The following is a 19805-nucleotide window of genomic DNA, read 5'->3' as shown; positions in this document are numbered from 1 at the left end:
CCATTTTTCAAATGGATTTCTTTTTCGTTTCCAGCCTAATTATGGTCTGTTTCTCTTCCATTGAGATATCATTTGACCACATGCAGTGGGTTCACAGTAACAGCTGCCAAATGCAAATTCCACACCAGGAATCACCTCCAGACCTTTTACCTGCTTGAATTGTCTAATTACCTTTGGTGCCTTTAAAAAGAGGCAGCAACATACTAAATTAAGATGTGAATAAACTCAATTTAAAGCTGAGAGTCTGCAATTTAAGCTCATATTGATTATATAACTGTATCTTGAATATGTTTTGATTTATGATTTATTATGGTATTCCAATGTGTCTGTAAAATCGTTGGCTGTCTCTGATTTTTTTGAAAAGCTGTCCTCAATACACAGGATCCACCAATTTAGGTGACATGACAGCTGATACTGCACCTCCTGTCTTCACAATGATCTTTACACAGGCTCATTAGACACTTTAATATAAAAGAAAGAGTTGGAGTTGGTTCATTGTGGCTATGTACATATATTGTTTACTGAAACAACAGATAGAGTCTAAAAAAGCCCCAGTAGCCAGTGTGAAAATTGCAACATTTCTGTTTTTTTTTATTTTTAATGCAGATTGTGACGCAGAAAAAAACATTGCCAAAATTGAAAACAACAATAACAAAAAAATACATTTAACACAAAATTCTCATAGGTCATTTTCTGATGATAGCTTCTCCTTAAACTCAAGGGAACAAGGGAAGAAATAGCATAAAATAATGGTGATCTTGGGCCATCTCCTCAGCATCACCTATGATGCCAGTGAGTGGGTGCAGTAGGCAGGTAGCAGATTGAACGTGATAGTTGTTAGGAAGTAAACAGAGGATAGCAGGGAGCACCAGAGTGGGAGAGTAAAAGGTTAATCATTGGGTCTTGTGTTTATTTTTTTATCGTATTTCCTTCATTTAGTCATCTTTTTTGCAATCTCGAAAAACCCATTTAAGAAAAAGAGCTACATTCACACCATATCAGTTCTACTGTTTATTGTTAGTAGAAAGGAAATCAGCGATAAATTCATATAAAAATATTCAAATCTATTGAATTCAGGTTATTAAAACTGTAAATGTGATCATCATTTGGTCAAACCAAAAAGGCCATTAGATGAACACAGTGAACCATGGCAAGGGATAAAATAAGTTTTAATCAACACAATCATTTTTGCCTACAAATATATTATGCGATCTACTCATATTATAGTAAAAATGAATGTAAAATTTTAAACTGTGGATGAACGCAAACATATTTTCATTTAATAAATGAAGTCAATCATTTAACGGATAAAATCAATTGTTTCAGTCAAGGTCTACAGACGCAAGTATTTCTCGCTCCATAGTTATTTTTAAAATGCAGTGATCTGTAGAAGGAATGTGCAGCTTATAGGGGTAGTCTGGGTTTGACTTGACAGTCTGCAGTCACTCTATGTGAAACCTCACATCATGCGCAGCATGCACTGTCAGGATTCTCTGATGCCGCCAGTGAGAATGGACAGTCATGTAACCACAAGTCTGGGATATGTACGTGTCTGGCCACATCTCAAACAGACGTGCGCTGCCTTGCTCAATTCACTTGTATTGAGCGAGGCCATACACATCTAGTTGGAATGTTGCTGGCATTATGCATATCACATGACCACCCGGTATCAGCGCCCGCACCTCAATATCCTGACAGCGCACACTGAGTGCAATGTAAGGATTCACATGTCTGCAACACATAGAGTGACTGCAGACTTTCATTCCAAACCTGGACAACCTCTTTAAAGGCAGCACATGATTACAGCCATTACATTTTCCAATGTCCACCTTCTAAAAATATATGGTAACTGGTAAGGTTTCTCAAAACAGGTGGCACTCTCCACATTTCTGTCTACAAAAGCAATTTGTCTTAGATTGCTTACACTGGTGCATATTTCTTCCTCAAAAAGTGGTTTCTGTTACAAGAATAGGAAAATATATGTGATTAGTCTAATGGCGATAGTGCTGAAAAAACGAACACAATGGCATAGAGAAGGTATGTATAGCTAAAAAGGGCTGGATCTGGATTAAGATGAGTAAAGACTCTTTGTACCACCTCTGTGACCATCATCCCTAACTGAATCTCTTTGAACAACCACAGATAGGAGATGTGGCTGGATGTGCCTGGGGCTCTCTTCACTAGAATCGTTGGGAGACAGTGACTCCTTCAGACTTTAAAAGTGAGAACTAACCACCACCAGGCCTGTATAGGATCATAGTCCCACCAAGAAGGTTGGGTGATGGACATCCCTGGATCCCTAAAGTGGTGGAGGCCCCAGAGTATGTGACCCCTTGCACTCCTCCTATAATTTGGATCTGAAGAGAACTGGCACTGTTATGGATCTATGCTATCTTAAAAGCTTGCTACAGCACATGGACTATTTTACAGAGTGTGAGATACTGTCTGCGTGGGTTCACAGTTTTACTGAAACTAGTTCTATAATACTACTGACCTCAAGTCACTGTAAGAGTGATATAAGTGTTGGTTGAGATTACAGAATGCCACCCAAAATTATTTATTTTTGAATTGGATTGAGTTAATCAATACCACAGTACAGTGGTCTTTCAGTGCTGAGTGTAGGTTATATAGACGCGATGGAAAGATTTTCTCCTCTTGAGACCCCCTGTCTACAGCTCTTGCAAAAATTAAGAGACTATCACATCAAAACCCTGTCACAGGCAGTCCAATCTTCAGACCTGAACCCCACTGAAAACCTCTGGAATGTAATCAAGAGGATGATGGATAGTCACAAGCCATCAAACAAAGAAGAACTGCTTACATTTTTGCGCCAGAAGCAGTGTGAAAGACTGGTGGAAAGCATGCCAAGACGCATGAAAGCTGTGATTAAAAATCATGGTTATTCCACAAAATATTGATTTCTGAACTCTTCCTGAGATAAAACATTAGTATTGTTGTTTCTAAATGATTATGAACTTGTTTTCGTTGCATTATTTGAGGTCTGAAAGCACTGGGTTTTTAAAAAAAAAAATGTTTCGACCATTTCTGCTTTTCAGAAAGAAAACCCCAAATTTATTGCTTGGAAATTCTGAGACTTGTTGTCAAAAGTTTGTAGACTAAAAGAACAATTTACATTTTACTAAAAAATATACCTATAAAGAGAAAAATCAGACAAACTGAACATTTTGCAGTGGTCTCTTAATTTTTGACAGAGCTGTATATCAAAAGGAGACACTTTCACTCCGGTACACTCGTCTAAACCAGTAAACTGACCAACGTGAATTGTACATTCCCTCTAAAAGACAGCTTTTAATGGAAAATGTACGATCGGCTGTTGAATACATTCATGGCATGTACTGCATGAGACAGCTTTCCAAGGCTTGATTAAGCTTGGCACCAACCTCTGGTAAAACTCTGCTAAAATGGAAAATAGTATGTGGGTATAACAACAGAAACCTGTGCCACATGTAACAGCGTAGCGGTACACAATAAATTCAAGAGCAGGATGACATAGTATAATAATTGAAATGGGTATCAAATAGTCGTTGATACATTTGTAATAAAATAACAGTTCATGAACAATACCAAACATATTCATCAAATTATTTTCTTAGGACAAAAAGTTATTTTAGGTTTAGGCTCACTTTTGAAAGATTTTTCATTTTTGGGTTCAGGTATTTTTGTGAAAAGAATATGAAACTCAGTGATCCTATTCATGGCGTCAAAAACATTGCAACTTTGACAGAAAGCTGATGGACCTCATTAAAAGTCAGTGGTCTTTCAGGATTCTGTCATGAACAGAAGCCACTAGTGTGACCAGATTGGTTTTCTAACAACTGAATTTTATCATATTCTATATGAATGAGCTGCTATATCCACATGGTACCACTAACTATAAGGCCGGTTTCACACGTCAGTGGCTCCGGTATGTGTGCTGACAGTTTTCTCACGCACCGGAGACACTGACTCACGTAGACACATTAAAATCAATGTGTCTCTGTACATGTCAGCGTGTTTTCACGGACCCTGTGTCCGTTTGAAAAACACGGAGACATGTCAGTGTTCGTGGGAGCGCACGGATCACACGGACCCATTAAAGTCAATGGGTCCGTGTAAAACACGTACCGCCCACGGATGCTGTCCGTGTGCCGTCCGTGTGCCGTGCAGGAGACAGCGCTACAGTAAGCTCTGTCCCCCCAGCTTGTGGTGCTGAAGCCGCCATTCATTTCTTCTCTCCAGCAGCGTTCGCTGGAGAGAAGGAATGAAAAATCACTGTTTTTTTATTTTTTTTGCGGTTGAAATAAACTCCCGGTAACCAACCCCCTCCCACCCCCTGTGCGCCCGCCCGCTGGAAATAAAATACTCACCCGGCTCCCTCGATGCTTCCTCTCAGCGCCGCAGCTTGTCCTGTATGAGCGGTCACGTGGTGCCGCTCATTACAGTGATGAATATGCAGCTCCACCTCCCATAGGGGTGGAGCCGCATATTCATCACTGTAATGAGCGGTACCACGTGACCGCTCATACAGGAAGAAGCTGCGGCACTGAGCGAAAGCATCGAGGGAGCCGGGTGAGTATTTTATTTCCAGCGGGTGGGCGCACAGGGGGTGGGAGGGGGGTGGTGACAAGGAACTTTATTTTAAACACAAAAAAAAACAATGATTTGTCATTCCTTCTCTCTAGCGAACGCTGCTGGGAAGAAGGAATGAATTCCGGCTTCAGCACCAGATGCAGGGGACAGCGCTTATCTCTAGCGCTGTCTCCTGCACGGTCCGTGTGGTACCCAGTCGGCACACGGCTGCCGCACGTGTGCCACACTGATGTGCCACCGTGAGCTCACGGACACACGGACACGGATAACTCCGGTACCGATTTTTCCGGTACCGGAATTATCTGGACGTGTGAGACTGGCCTCACATCCTGATTAGTGGCAAAACTTGAAGCTTTAGGGCCTCAATGCAATTCAAAATCTCCAGGAGGGTCCATAACTATCTCCAGTCATTAAGGGTCTTCCCATATGGCAAAAGGGAACTTTTGGAACCCTCTAGGCTCCAGGGCTTGGGTGCAACTGCAGTCATTATAGTTATGCCTCTGATCCTGATTGAAAACCATTAGCTGGACTCCTGATCACAAGTCCTGCTATTGGACTGCCCATGCTGCAAACTTGTTGTTCCTATTATTATTATTCAATTATGAAATTAGAGGACTAATCACATAACCAGAAATAAAATTACATATAGTTATAAATAACTGAAAAAAAAAATAAAATTCAGAAATGTGTAGTTAAAGCCTAGATGAAGAAATAGTCATTATACTTGAAAATTCACAATATTTAGCTTGAGTTCCAACTGAAATAACCTATATAAATGTAAGTGGATTCTTTTAGAAGGGTATCTTCTTGGTTCATCAGAAACTAGAAATACGAGAAAAAATGTCCTTCTGAGTTTAGGTTTAAGTTAAAGAAATTAAGCATTAAATATTCTTATTCAGTGGTCACTGTCCTCACATGTTCCCACTCTCCAATTCCATAATGTTATTCAGTGGTCACTGTCCTCACATGTTCCCACTCTCCAATTCCATAATGTTATTCAGTGGTCACTGTCCTCACATGTTCCCATTCTCCAATTCCATAATATTATTCAGTGGTCATTGTCCTCACATGTTCCCATTCTCCAATTCCAGAAAGTTATTCAGTGGTCATTGTCCTCACATTTTCCCATTCTCCAATTCCAGAATGTTGTTCAGTGATCACTGCTTATTTGTTCCCACTCTCCAATACAGATGTTTATGTTCTTTTGTCTCTTACAAAGTGAGATATGCTTCCTGATGCTACATATCATGGCATAAATGTCCTTTCTTGACCTCTTGTAATGCCTAACCAAGACTCTGCATGGTGGCTGAGCACCATCATCAAAGGGAAGATCTTTCCTTCTACATTCAATCATAATGGTCCATCATAGGTCCAATGTTTCTTCATAAACTTTCATTGTTAGGCACTGTAGGTGGTGTGATAGTTGGAGTAGATTGTGCCCATTCCACAATATCTGTGCAAAGAGATTCCACTGCGTCCAATCTCTCAATCTGCACCAACTTAGTGAGCAGGTCTGGGATACTGTACCCAGCTGTACTGATCCGGTCAAAAAGCTGAAGTCCATCTGTCATTCCTCCAATTTCATCTCTCTTCAAACCAAAACTCTCAGCTAGGTGGCGCCATGTTTTTACTATTGCCTTTTCTGTATTATAAGTAGAACTAAGCATCCTGCTAGTCTTCTCCAGACAGTCAAATGGCAGTTCTGTAGGGCTCAGTCCTGAAACATAACATGCATATCGTTAGTAGCATTCTAACGACCCTATGGTAACATATTAGGCCACTTCCACTTCCCAACAAGCCACACCTTAAATCAATGAAGCCATACTCAGGTTTAATACATTAAAAAAACTGTCTAAAACACAATAAATATGATGGAAGGCTTAGAAATCATTTTTTGTCTCTTACATTCTGCCTATTTTATTCCAAATATGATCTGACTGAAGCTCCAGATAGATTCATCTTGAAAAATGCTAAAGCTTGCACACTCAAACATGGTCAAACACACCTCAATAATCAATACAAGTATAAATAATCAGGGGTCCACATGTCTTATAGGGTTCCTTCAATCACTACCATACATAGTATTATATGTTGCAATATATATAAATAGACATGAAGTGGCAGAGTAATCACAATTTTTATGCCACTTTTGTGGTGTAAAAGCTTGAAAAGTTGCCATTTTTTTCCACAATGTGGAGTTACTAAAAAATTGACTGTTGGCTTATCACGTCACTTTGGATCAGTTCCGTCAAAAAGAGTAGAGCTGCGGCAGAGTCATGGCAGACCGGACCTGGTCATGCCTTCTGCTCAATTCATGAAGAGTGGTGGCGTTTGTTATGTCAGGAATGCTCTTCCAATCACTGACTAGAGTAGCATTTCTGACGCAGCGCATGTCACTTACTAGAGGCAACAAATTCATTAAGTCAGTTGCGCCTCTTAAAAAATTCAGCACTTCTTCTACTCCTTGAAGACTGGCGGAGCGCACGCTCGCCAGTCTTGGTGCATCGGTCCCATAATGAACAAGTATGTGAGTTCTGCCAGAGCTGCTTTTGTGTTCAATCATAAAGGGAATCCTGATAGATGTATTCCACTACCAAGAAGTTCACATCACATGTCCTAATAAGGGAGGAAAGTATTTCTGGGTTTCTCTCCGCTGTGCATCTGATAAAAGCTACATAACTTTATAATGCTATATCATACTATTTACTTACCCTCTGCAACATTGCATACGTTTGCATAAAGGTCTAGAATCTTTTTCCTACGACTTTGAATCTGTAGAAACAAGAACCAATGCCGTCAATATTAAGGAACTGTGAAATCACTTGTTATCTTGTTAATGAAGCCTCAATTATGCTAGTGTTACTTTGATTTTAAGTAGAATGTCATGACCTTGGAGAAGATAGTCTGTACATCTTTGCTTCAGCACATTTTAACCCATGTAACATAATTCACAAATGGGTTCTACATGTACAAGCCCAAGGTAAGCTATGTGGAGCCATACCATTACTTTTCATATCAAACTATTGGGGTAAAGTCAGCTAAAAAAAGGTCTTATTTACCAAAGGTATGGCTATAACGTTATGACATACTCTTTAGCTCAGCATAATGTGTATTTTTGTGTCTTTGATCCTAAACAACCTCTATTCTCTTCCATCAAGGAATGCCAATTTAGAATCAATGAAAGGACATATGGTGAGGATAGAAGCAAGGCTAACCCTCGGATTGCTGCAGTAGTTTTGCAATTTGACATGCAGCGGATCTGCACCAGCTTTTAGCCCCATTCAATAAGGTGAGTCCAGGGGCACATATATCATTGGTGCATCTTGTGTGGCCACACAGGGGCCCAAGGAATAACGAGGCCTATTTCTACGTCCAAAGCAGGTGCAATTTAGCATTTTTAGGAGCTCTTGGGCTGCAAAGGGCCCATATATTGTTTGCGCACAAGAGCCTTTTTTTGTCTGTGCCCACCAGTTGGTGAATCCATGTGTGACTATCAGATGTAATTTCTGCACAGAATCCTCATCAAGAATGTAATTTTTATTTACACAATGCATCTGCGGAACTCCAAACCATATATACTATGGTACAAATTCCCATTGAAATCAACTGTAGGACATTTGGTTATAAAATTCATGTATTGTGATCATGCCTTTATGGAAAATAACTGATAGAATTTTGAAAAATTGCAGTTCAAATTTAAATGCAGACACCCACATTTCATTCCCTCACTCTATGAAGTAAAGCTTGGCTTGAAATTTCATCCCATATAAAGATTTAGACTCTGACTTCTTCAAGACTGGCATTTTGTATACCAGTCTTGTTGAAGTGTGTGCTGTAATAAGATGTGCCAATTTCATTAATAGTGGTGTGCCTTTTGCAAGACATGTACTACAGTTGGAGGCTAAAGAATAGTTCTTACATAATATACACCCCTTTTTTTGAATATGCTATGTTGAATTTGTTGCCTGCGCTCATCCACACTCATCTAAGGTTTACCCACTTTTCAAAAAGTTGGCAGAGCTGTCTGTGACTGATTTAAAAACACCAAAAGTTGGAAATATATCGAGCGACTATGAGCTACGCAAACATTTTAAGACATTTCATGAAATTTTTCTACTAGACTTTTGTGTGGTCTTTAATATGAAACTAGCTAGCAAATCAAATTGTACAAAAAAATTCATCAGCACCATAAGATTTATTTTAACCATCTGGATGCATTTTCCCAATAAATAAATCTAGTTAAAAACCCCATTCTAGACCGTAGTTGAAAAGTTGCAGCAAAGTGGTTCATGCAAAATAGCAAAGTAATGCGTGTATATGTAAAAGGTATCTGATCAAAGCATTTCCAGCCACGGTGTGAAAAAGCTGTAAAAATGTTGTTGTATACCACCGTTTTATATTATTATACAAGGAGAATTCCTGTAAGAATCTATATACATTAGGAGGGTTTGATAACAGAGAGGGCTCATAGAGTTCATATCCTTGGGCTTCCAACACATCGGCGACCTGTCTCCACCCCACACTGTTCCTGACGGCCATTTACTAATCCTGTCCAAGCACACGTAAGGCAATTTTGAAGTTTAAAGGAAGCTGATGTATCTTACAGTAAAATGGAAAATGCCATAGGAATGTGTGACCACTGACCAGCTCTCAAATATGTGGCTACTAGCGGTAGGATAGGGTTGAGGTCTAAGAATACTTTTTAGGGGGCCTTCTCACAGTTTAGAATTTTCAAATGCATTGGGCTATATATTAAGATGGGTAATTTATGAATCCAAGGGAAAAATTGGCAGTAGAATTATCAAGGTCATTAGGAATTAGAAATATATATCTGATCAGTGGTAAAGCTACAACCATAGTAGCCATAGAGACTGTTACAGGGTGCATGGTCTCATGAAGCCAAGTCCACTTAACACCATTTTAACAGTATGCTCAAGACATGGATACAACTAAATACAATAGGGGTACAGGGAGTCTAAAGCTCTGTGCTCCATCGTTCACTCTAAGACCTCCGCTAGACCAAGCCACTTTGATGCAATGACTACATCGTGCCTGCATGCACCAAGTTGCCATCTGCTTAGGCCAGTAGAGACTTGCTTCACTTGTTGCAGGAATGGGTTTCGGGAATCATTAGTTTAATTATCTTAAGAGGCCCTATTTCCTTGTGGGCAGGCGCTAATTGGAAATCATAATGGGTTGGTGAACCAATCTTGTCTGGGACAACAGTAGAAGGTAGAAGGGTTATGCAGTGGGACACTAAGGAACATTGCTACTTTGTAGAGGTACTTTGTGGGGCATAAAGGGCACTATCACTGCTTGGGGCAGAGGAGATTGTGCATTATTATAGTGTGAGGAGAGGACTATATTACAGCGTGGGGCACCATCCGCCAATTTTATTTTTAAGCATACTAGCTCTGCGGCACTATTAATTTTAGATGCACAGTCTGTGTGGCAGTATCATTTTTCGAGGCAGTATCTGTGGGGCACTAATGTTACAGCAATAGAACACTACTGAAAGGGGCAGCAGGATGGAAGGTTTGTGTAGAAAGTAGGAAAGGTGTTAGTAAAGAGCTAATGTCATCATGGCAGCTGGCTAAGATGGAGAGAGGTAAAAAATGGCAAATAAACTCTCAGTATGTAGCTGTTTGTTACCTTTTGTTACATTTCTAAGCCTGTAAAGACAAGGGCACCCTTGGTTTATCAGTGTTTTATTTTCTTTAACACGGCTTGTCAAAAATGTGTGTACTTGCCTAAATTTCATATGGAACTGGTAAATGTTCATTCGTAGATGAGAGCATTCAAAAAAATTTGCTATGGGGTCTAATTTTTCTAGTTACGTCTCTGTCTCTGATCCTTATCTTCCTAATCTTTTTGATATTCACTATACGACATTTGTAGGCTTGTTTACTTTGTTCACTTAGTTTTTCTCATCAACAACGTGTTTGACTCCTGAGCTTAAACAATACATTACTGTTTCAACACAAGGTCGACTTGAAGCACAAATCAAGTGTTTTTTATATTTCAGTGCTGGGGTTGTGCTACTAATCTAAGTTCCCTGACCTTAGTAACTGTTATACTCACCAGCCACCATCTTCAGCTCTTCCCAGTGTCACTATCGGTCCCGCACCGCTATCTTGTGATCGCAACTTCTTAAGGACCGGAAGTCAGAAGTAACGGTCACAAGCTCACAATGTATGCCTATGAGAGCCCTGTTCTGGCTCTCATAGACTTACATTGAGTTGTGACTTCCGGGTTGCCCAACAAACACTGGAACTATCCAGCAGGTTACAACTTACAGAAGACCATCTGGAGTGGCGGTGATAAAAGATGAAGGCGGCACCTGGTAAGTACAAGAACTGTGTGCAGGGAACCGGGGTCATAAACTATTAAAATATCATGTTTACTTTGAGAACTAAGAATTCTGTTGATTTTATACAGTACAGACCAAAAGGTTGGACACACCTTGTCATTTAAAGATTTTTTTGTATTTTCATGACTATGAAAATTGTAAATTCACACTGAAGTCATCAAAACTATGAATTAACACATGTGGAATTATATACTTAACAAAAAAGTGTGAAACAGCTGAAAATATGTCTTAAATTCTAGGTTGTTCAAAGCCGCCACCTTTTGCTTTGATGACTGCTTTGCACACTCTTGGCATTCTCTTGATGAGCTTCAAGAGGTAGTCACCGGGAATGGTTTTCACTTCAAAGGTGTGACCTCTCAGGTTTAATAAGTGGGATTTCTTGCCTTATAAATGGGGTTGGGACCATCAGTTGTGTTGAGCAGAAGTCTGGTGGATACACAGCTGATAGTCCTACTGAATAGACTGTTAGAATTTGTAATATGGCAAGAAAAAAGCAGTTAAGTAAAGAAAAACGAGTGGCCATCATTACTTTAAGAAATGAAGGTCAGTAAGTCTGAAAAATTGGGAACACTTTGAAAGTGTCCCCAAGTGCAGTTGCAAAAACCATCAAGCGCTACAAAGAAACTGCCTCACATGAGGACCTCCCCAGGAAAGGAAGACCAAGAGTCACCTCTGCTTCTGAGGATAAGTTTATCCAAGTCACCAGCCTCAGAAATCGCAGGTTAACAGCTGCTCAGATTAGAGACCAGGTCAATGCCACACAGAGTTTTAGCAGCAGACACATCTCTACAACAACTGTTAAGAGGAGACTTTGTGCAGCAGGCCTTCATGGTAAAATAGTTGCCAGTAAACCACTGCTAAGGACAGGCAACAAGCAGAAGAGACTTGTTTGGGCTAAAGAACACAAGGAATGGACATTAGACCAGTGGAAATCTGTACTTTGGTCTGATGAGTCCAAATTTGAGATCTTTGGTTCCAACCACCGTCTTTGTGCGATGCAGAAAAGGTGAACGGATGGACTCTACATGCCTGGTTCCCACTGTGAAGCATGGAGGAGGAGGTGTGATGGTGTGGGGTGCTTTGCTGGTGACACTGTTGGGGATTTATTTAAAATTGAAGGCATACTGAACCAGCATGGCTACCACAGCATCTTGCAGCGGCATGCTATTCCATCCGGTTTGCATTTAGTTGGACCATCATTTATTTTTCAACAGGACAATGACCCCAAACACACCTCCAAGCTGTGTAAGGGCTATTTGACCAAGAAGGAGAGTGATGGGGTGCTACGCCAGATGACATGGCCTCCACAGTCACCAGACTTGAACCCAATCAAGATGGTTTGGGGTGAGCTGGACCGCAGAGTGAAGGCAAAAGGGCCAACAAGTGCTAAGCATCTCTGGGAACTCCTTCAAGATTGTTGGAAGACCATTTCCGGTGACTACCTCTTGAAGCTCATCAAGAGAATGCCAAGAGTGTGCAAAGCAGTCATCAAAGAAAATGGTGGCTACTTTGAAGAACCTAGAATATAAGACATATTTTCAGCTGTTTCACACTTTTTTATTAAGTATATAATTCCACATGTGTTAATTCATAGTTTTGATGCCTTCAGTGTGAATTTACAATTTTCATAGTCATGAAAATACAGAAAAATCTTTAAATGAGAAGGTGTGTCCAAACTTTTGGTCTGTACTGTATATGTTATGTTAATAAGGGCAGTATGTAGACCCTAAGTACAAATACTGAATGATTGCCCTGGTTACTCAAATACTACCATTGATTTACTAAAGAGAAGTAAGAAGATCAGATTTACCGTGTTGATATATTATCATTACAGGAATTTCTTGAGAACATTATGGAATATGTATTGGGAATCTTAAATATTAAAATTGCTTATATACTGTGTCTAAGGCTACATTCACATATCCCATGTACGTGTCTGTGTGCTGTCCATTTTTTAAATGGACAGCACAAAGAACCATAGAGTTTCATTGATCCGTACACACATCCTTTTTGAAAATGGATCCATTTTGTTCATTCCGTGAGGCTCAGAGAATATTGTCATCCCTTTTATGAGTCCGACTTTTCCATTAATCACTTCCTGACATTGAATGATGTACTGGTACTTCCAATGCCAGATCGCTATGTATGATGCAGGCACAGGAGAAGATGCTGTACCATTTCAGGCAGATGCTGGCTGTGTTACATAGATAGCATTAGCCCCTAAAAGGAAGGCTGTGCTCCGCTCGCTGTTGATAACCCTTTAAATGGCACAGTCAATCTCTGACAAAGGTAAGTAAAGCACATAGTCCCGGAGGGTGTTTACCATCCCATGTGCTCATTGCCCCACCACGATGTAATTGCGGGACGCCGGTGTGTTGACATGGCAGCCAGGAGACTGTGGCAAACCCCTGTGCTTGCCATGAGGATGGTCCTGTGAAGATCAGCCTGACCTGTACAGTAACATCCATAAAGAGAAAAAAAAAATAGAAAAGACAGATTGGTGCCACAACTCCGAAAAAAAAATCCAACTTCCACACAAATCTACCATCTTCCTGCCCCTCTTAACAGTTTCCCACTGCTGATAGGTTATCAATATATTAGTACCGGACAACCTGTCATGTAAAAAAATGCTATGTATCTGCAGATATGGCGTTAATCTGCAGATTAATAGTGTTCTAAATTTGTGCGGCCATTATACTGAAAGCCCAGTTACTCAGGAAATGAACTGTATTTGTCACGGTAGCCTCCAGCTTTCAGTCATAGAGGCGCGGCCGGCTCGGCTTTAGTCACTGCTCGGTACATAGCGAGCAGCGGCTGTAACAACTACCCAACACTGATGCAATACTGAACAGTCTGTCAGTCAGTGCTGGAGTGTAGTTACAGCCACCACTCACTGAGTACTGAGCAGTGACTGAAGACATGCTGGCCACGCCTCTATGACTGAAAGCATGAGGATGCTTGAAGGAATAAAGTTAAACTCGTCTTTTTTTTAAAGTTGCCTTTAAGTTGACATCTCATTTATTCCTGGCTGCTCAGAAAATATCTTTATATTGAATATTGGCAAGGACATATGTTATTATAGGTCGATATAACTTCTAAACTCAGTAATCAAAGATAGAAGCTCTTTGAGGCTGTTTAAAGGAAATTTGTCATCAGAAAATTACCTATAATTTAAATCAGAATTTAGTTTTAAGTTTCTTTTTTTAGTTTGGACAATGTTTTTTTTCCACCATACTACAGTCTTTATTAAAATATGAATAAGAAATCTTGCAATTTTCACACTGGCCACCAGGGCTTTTTTAGACTATAACTTTCTATGGTGGCAGGAAACAATGCAAGTACATTAGTTGCAATAAACAGACCCTAACCCTATCTTTCTATAGAAGCATTGTCGTTACGAAGGGAAGCAGGTGTGATATTACTTATTGTGATTGGTGGATCCTGTGCTATCAGCTGTGTACAATGCCTACAAGTAGTATTCAACCCCCTGCAGATTTAGCAGGTTTAATAAGATGCAAATAAGTTAGAGCCTTCAAACTTCAAACAAGAGCAGGATTTATTAACAGATGCATAAATCTTACAAACCAAAAAGTTTTGTTGCTCAGTTAAATTTTTATAAATTTTAAACATAAAAGTGTGGGTCAATTATTATTCAACCCCTAGGTTTAATATTTTGTGGAATAACCTTTGTTTGCAATTACAGCTAATAATCGTCTTTTATAAGACCTGATCAGGCCGGCACAGGTCTCTGGAGTTATCTTGGCCCACTCTTCCATGCAGATCTTCTCCAAGTTATCTAGGTTCTTTGGGTGTCTCATGTGGACTTTAATCTTGAGCTCCTTCCACAAGTTTTCAATTGGGTTAAGGTCAGGAGACTGACTAGGCCACTGCAACACCTTGATTTTTTGCCTCTTGAACCAGGCCTTGGTTTTCTTGGCTGTGTGCTTTGGGTCGTTGTCTTGTTGGAAGATGAAATGACGACCCATCTTAAGATCCTTGATGGAGGAGCGGAGGTTCTTGGCCAAAATCTCCAGGTAGGCCGTGCTATCCATCTTCCCATGGATGCGGACCAGATGGCCAGGCCCCTTGGCTGAGAAACAGCCCCACAGCATGATGCTGCCACCACCATGCTTGACTGTAGGGATGGTATTCTTGGGGTCGTATGCAGTGCCATCCAGTCTCCAAACGTCATGTGTGTGGTTGGCACCAAAGATCTCGATCTTGGTCTCATCAGACCAGAGAACTTTGAACCAGTCAGTCTCAGAGTCCTCCAAGTGATCATGAGCAAACTGTAGACAAGCCTTGACATGACGCTTTGAAAGTAAAGGTACCTTACGGGCTCGTCTGGAACGGAGACCATTGCGGTGGAGTACGTTACTTATGGTATTGACTGAAACCAATGTCCCCACTGCCATGAGATCTTCCCGGAGCTCCTTCCTTGTTGTCCTTGGGTTAGCCTTGACTCCGGACAAGCCTGGCCTTGGCACGGGAGGAAACTTTCAAAGGCTGTCCAGGCCGTGGAAGGCTAACAGTAGTTCCATAAGCCTTCCACTTCCGGATGATGCTCCCAACAGTGGAGACAGGTAGGCCCAACTCCTTGGAAAGGGTTTTGTACCCCTTGCCAGCCTTGTGACCCTCCACGATCTTGTCTCTGATGGCCTTGGAATGCTCCTTTGTCTTTCCCATGTTGACCATGTATGAGTGCTGTTCACAAGTTTGGGGAGGGTCTTAAATAGTCAGAAAAGGCTGGAAAAAGAGATAATTAATCCAAACATGTGAAGCTCATTGTTCTTTGTGCCTGAACTACTTCTTAATACTTTAGGGGAACCAAACAGAATTCTGGTGGGTTGAGGGGTTGAATAATAAATGACCCTCTGAAAAGACTTTTCACAATTTAAAAAAAAATAAATAAACAAAGAAATAACATTCTTTTTTGCTGCAGTGCATTTCACACTTCCAGGCTGATCTACAGTCCAAATGTCACAATGCCAAGTTAATTCCAAATGTGTAAACCTGCTAAATCTGCAGGGGGTTGAATACTACTTGTAGGCACTGTATATACCGTAGGTGTTACCTGTCATTAAAATCCTGCCCCTGATAATATGAAGCCCTCTGACAACTGTTCCCAAAAGGACAGTAGGTATGAGACTAAAACATCCCCTGGTGTCCAGTGTGAAGATTGCAAGACTGCTAAAATAGTTTCTTCCTATAGATCTTGATATGAAAAAAAAGCCAAAATGTTGAAAACAGTATATAACACAAAAACCTCACTTAAAAATAGGTAAATTTCTGCTGGCATAATCCCATAAATGTTTTGAAGTGATAAACAGCTAATTATACAGTATATATATATATATATATATATATATATATATATATATATATATATATATATGTCTTCAGCAGGATCTATAGTGAGTAATCAGATTGTTAGTTAGGGTGATGAAAGCTACATTTTCTATTTTGGTACTATATCTGTACAGGCGGCAAAGTGTAGCTATGGTTTACAAAGTGCCCAGAAGCAAGCGACATCAGTCAGTGGCAGCCAAAGTTAACAAACTAAACAGAGGGTAAGACTCACGTGAGTAAAGTACAGTCTTGCCTCTATATAAGTCCATGGTAAGACATCCTCAGGAATACATGGTGCAATTCTGGTCACCGACTTTTAGAAAGGACATATAAAAGCATTTAGGTTTAGGCATTCAATTGTTTCTAATGTATTCAGATGTTTTAGAACTCATGTATAAATTTTAATATCAGTATATTATTAGAATAGTCACGCAATTTCAGAATTCCTTGTTTTTTTTTAATTTAAAGAATAATGGTCTCCTCATGTTTTTTCGAATTTGTCTATAGTACTATACATTCTTTTATTTCTAGAGTCTGGATTACCAGGCAGAAATGTGACATAAACTATTGGCAGGCAATGAGATTCTAGGTTAATAACATTATACGCAATTAAAAAACTTCAAAAATACACTCTACGATTCTCCTGGCGCAGATTGACATATGTCTCTTTTATCTACCAACTGGATTGCAGGAACATGGTTCTACTTTAAACTAATCACACCTCTGACATCTCTTAAAAAGGACCTGATACTGGCTAAAAAAATAGATAAATACCTTATAAAAAATGTTAAGATCCACTTGTTCTTCTCTTTTCTATTTTGCACTGCATCATTTCAGTGCACAGAAATTGACATTTTTTTTGGAGCACGCTATTAGAAATCTCTGCTTTCTAACCAACAATACGTTTCTGCACAGTCTTCTCTGGGGGCATGGGTTTTACGCCCCACCCTCCAAAATGCAGGGAGTGTGTCTGCTAGAGACTGCTAGATCAGCTGCTGAGATGTGATTAGTAGCGTCTGGGAGGGAGATGTGAAAGTTCATACCCCCAGAGAAAACTCTGAAAAAATAACTAGTTGGACTGCAAGCAGAGATTTCACATAGTGCCGACAGAAGAAATAAATGTGAATATCTCTGCAATGGAGTGACACAGAGCAAGGCAGAAAAGATCAGCAGAATCAGGGGAATTTGACAAAATATTTCCCTAATTTTTGAGTAACAGGTCTTCTTTAGCTCAAGAGCTGGAGACAGAATGAGTGGAAAGCCATGCAAGTGCAACCACATATTCTGTGGCACACTATGAGGCTCATTTTAGGTGCCGGTTCTAGTAGTGCAATCCATATCTATCATACATTTATGACATATATTGTAGATATTACATAAATCTACAAGATGGGATGATCCCATTGTTTGTATATGTATTATAGCATGTATTCGATTTTTAACTAAAAAGCATAAAACTCGAAGACATATATTACTAATTAACATTTACCAACACTCAAAACGGTTATTTCACTAGTTTTCATCCATACAGTGTTTCCAAATCTTACAAAAAACATAAAGTTTGCAAAAATAGGACACTTCCTATATTGAAAACGCCCTCAAGTCTGAAGCAAACCATCATTTTGGCATGCACAAAAGCAGCAGGTGGTCTTTCTAACTCATTATAAGGGGATATAACTTTTCTTTGTGTCAGATTTGCATTGCATAACTAACTATAAGGAGCTGTGGTGCTCGAGGGTCCAGCGATGACATATTAGAAAACTTGACAGCATATGCACATGGTACAAGAGATGATTGAATGTTTTGAAATTCTCATTCGCCAGGTTCATTGAATTCGTAGCGAATTGATTTGCTATGAACCGCAATAATACAAAGCCTCCGGTTGCCTTAACAAGACGTGTGTAGCACTCTAAGGTTCCTCGGACTGTATCCAACCCCTTTTAAGCTCTTTAACACAAGTACAGCCTAAGTAATGTCAAAGTCACATCATGACAGAAACAGATGATAACCTGTAGTAACCAATATCTCAATTAATAAGGGCCCCTTCACACTTTTTTTTATGCATATGAAGTCCATTTTTTAAGGACTGCAAATACACTTATCGTATTCAATGGTGGTGCACACATGTCAGATTTTCACATGGACTACAGGCAAAATGCATTCCGCACACGTGCACACTGATGACACATGAATGGCATTTGTGTGTCATCAGTGTGACACACATCAGCGCCTGGGAAAAAGTAGTACAGTCATGCTGTTCCCAGGTGCCGGCTGCTGAAGACAGTTCTGATCATTGTTGCCTGGTCTTCTTCTGATCTGCACAACCAGGCGACAATGATGGGAGCTGTATTCAGCACTCGCTATTTACATCGTGGGTAAAATGAAGAATTCATTTAAAAAAATGGCATGGGCTCTACCATAATTTTGATAACCAACAGAGGGAAAGCGGATAGCTGGGGGCTGATGTTACTAATCTGGGAAAGGGAAAAATCTCCCAAAAGGTTCGAAGGCTATTAACTAGAGCTCATAACTGTTTGCTTAACCTTTACTGGTTATTTAACAGGGTCACCTCCCAAAAAATGACTTAGGTACACCTATAAATTCAAACCAGCAAAGGTTAAACCCGCCTGCCAGAGCCACAAAAGACCAATTGTGGCCTACGTTTGGTACTACTACTATTGCTGAGATGTCTGGTGCTGCTTCTTCTGGTCCCACATTCTTAGCTGTGGCATGTTTTCTTTTTTTTTTTGGGGGGGGGAGGCTTACATCACCCCATCCAATACCACTGCCACTTTCTCTTACCATTCATTTTGTAGGATATTATAATTAAAAGGAATCTATCAGAAAGTTTTTTTGCTATGTAATCTGAAGACGGCATGCTTTAGGGGTTAAAACACAGATTTCAGAAGGCCTTTCTTATATGTTTCCATGGTTTAGCAATTATTGTTTTAGCATCAGGAGCTTATCATTGCTTGGACACAACAATGCAGCAGACTCTTCCCCCTTCTGTGATAAGAAGCTTGCTCTCTATATCTATGTGCATAAAAAGCCTGGAATGGCTAACTTTCTCAACTCTACTTCATTCTAAATCTAACACCCAGTAAACGAAATGATACATTGTTGGATTCAGGGTCTTTTTCCCTACATCATACTGCTCTAAGGCTACTTTCACACATCAGGTTTTTGCCGTCAGGCACAATCCAGCATATTTTGAAAAAAAGGATCCGTTTTTTTATCCGCCAGATCCGTTTTTTTCTCATAGACTTGTATTAGCGCTGGATGACCTAACGTTTCATCCGTTTTTTGCCTGATCCTTCGAAAATTAGTACAGTAGGAGAAAACGTACAGACGAACGTTTTTTTGTCCCGTGAAAAAACGCACAGCGACCGTTCTGGCGATAAACGGACAAAACATGAGGTGAAATTATGAATCCGTCTACCGATTCCGACTCTCTCTCTCTCCTCCCCGGAACAGGAAATCCAAACTCTATTCCCAG

At 40.1% G+C, this 19805-nt stretch overlaps 2 protein-coding genes across 7 annotated transcripts in view; one reads left to right on the top strand and one right to left on the bottom strand.

The window, feature by feature from the left end:
* LIMS1 (LIM zinc finger domain containing 1) overlaps positions 1-19805 on the top strand; it is a 1169472-nt gene that overhangs the window by 470718 nt on the left and 678949 nt on the right. The window lies entirely within an intron of this gene.
* EDAR (ectodysplasin A receptor) overlaps positions 4622-19805 on the bottom strand; it is a 203266-nt gene continuing 188082 nt past the window's right edge. For 3 of the 5 annotated variants that reach the window (XM_077296576.1, XM_077296577.1, XM_077296574.1), the window contains exons 11-13: positions 16542-16622; positions 7302-7362; positions 4623-6307 (exon numbers count right to left, since the gene is read on the bottom strand). In XM_077296576.1, coding sequence (XP_077152691.1) covers positions 5973-6307; positions 7302-7362; positions 16542-16622 — 477 coding nt within the window. In that variant the 3' untranslated portion in view covers positions 4623-5972. Of the gene's footprint in view, positions 6308-7301; positions 7363-16541; positions 16623-19805 lie in introns of all 5 variants that reach the window. The other 2 variants (XM_077296573.1, XM_077296575.1) reach the window with 2 other exon arrangements.

Source organism: Ranitomeya variabilis, chromosome 3 (genome assembly GCF_051348905.1).
Source record: "Ranitomeya variabilis isolate aRanVar5 chromosome 3, aRanVar5.hap1, whole genome shotgun sequence".
NCBI classification, from domain to species: Eukaryota; Metazoa; Chordata; class Amphibia; order Anura; family Dendrobatidae; genus Ranitomeya; species Ranitomeya variabilis.
Note: the sequence above shows the minus strand (reverse complement) of the source record. Positions and strands in the feature narration are given on the sequence as shown.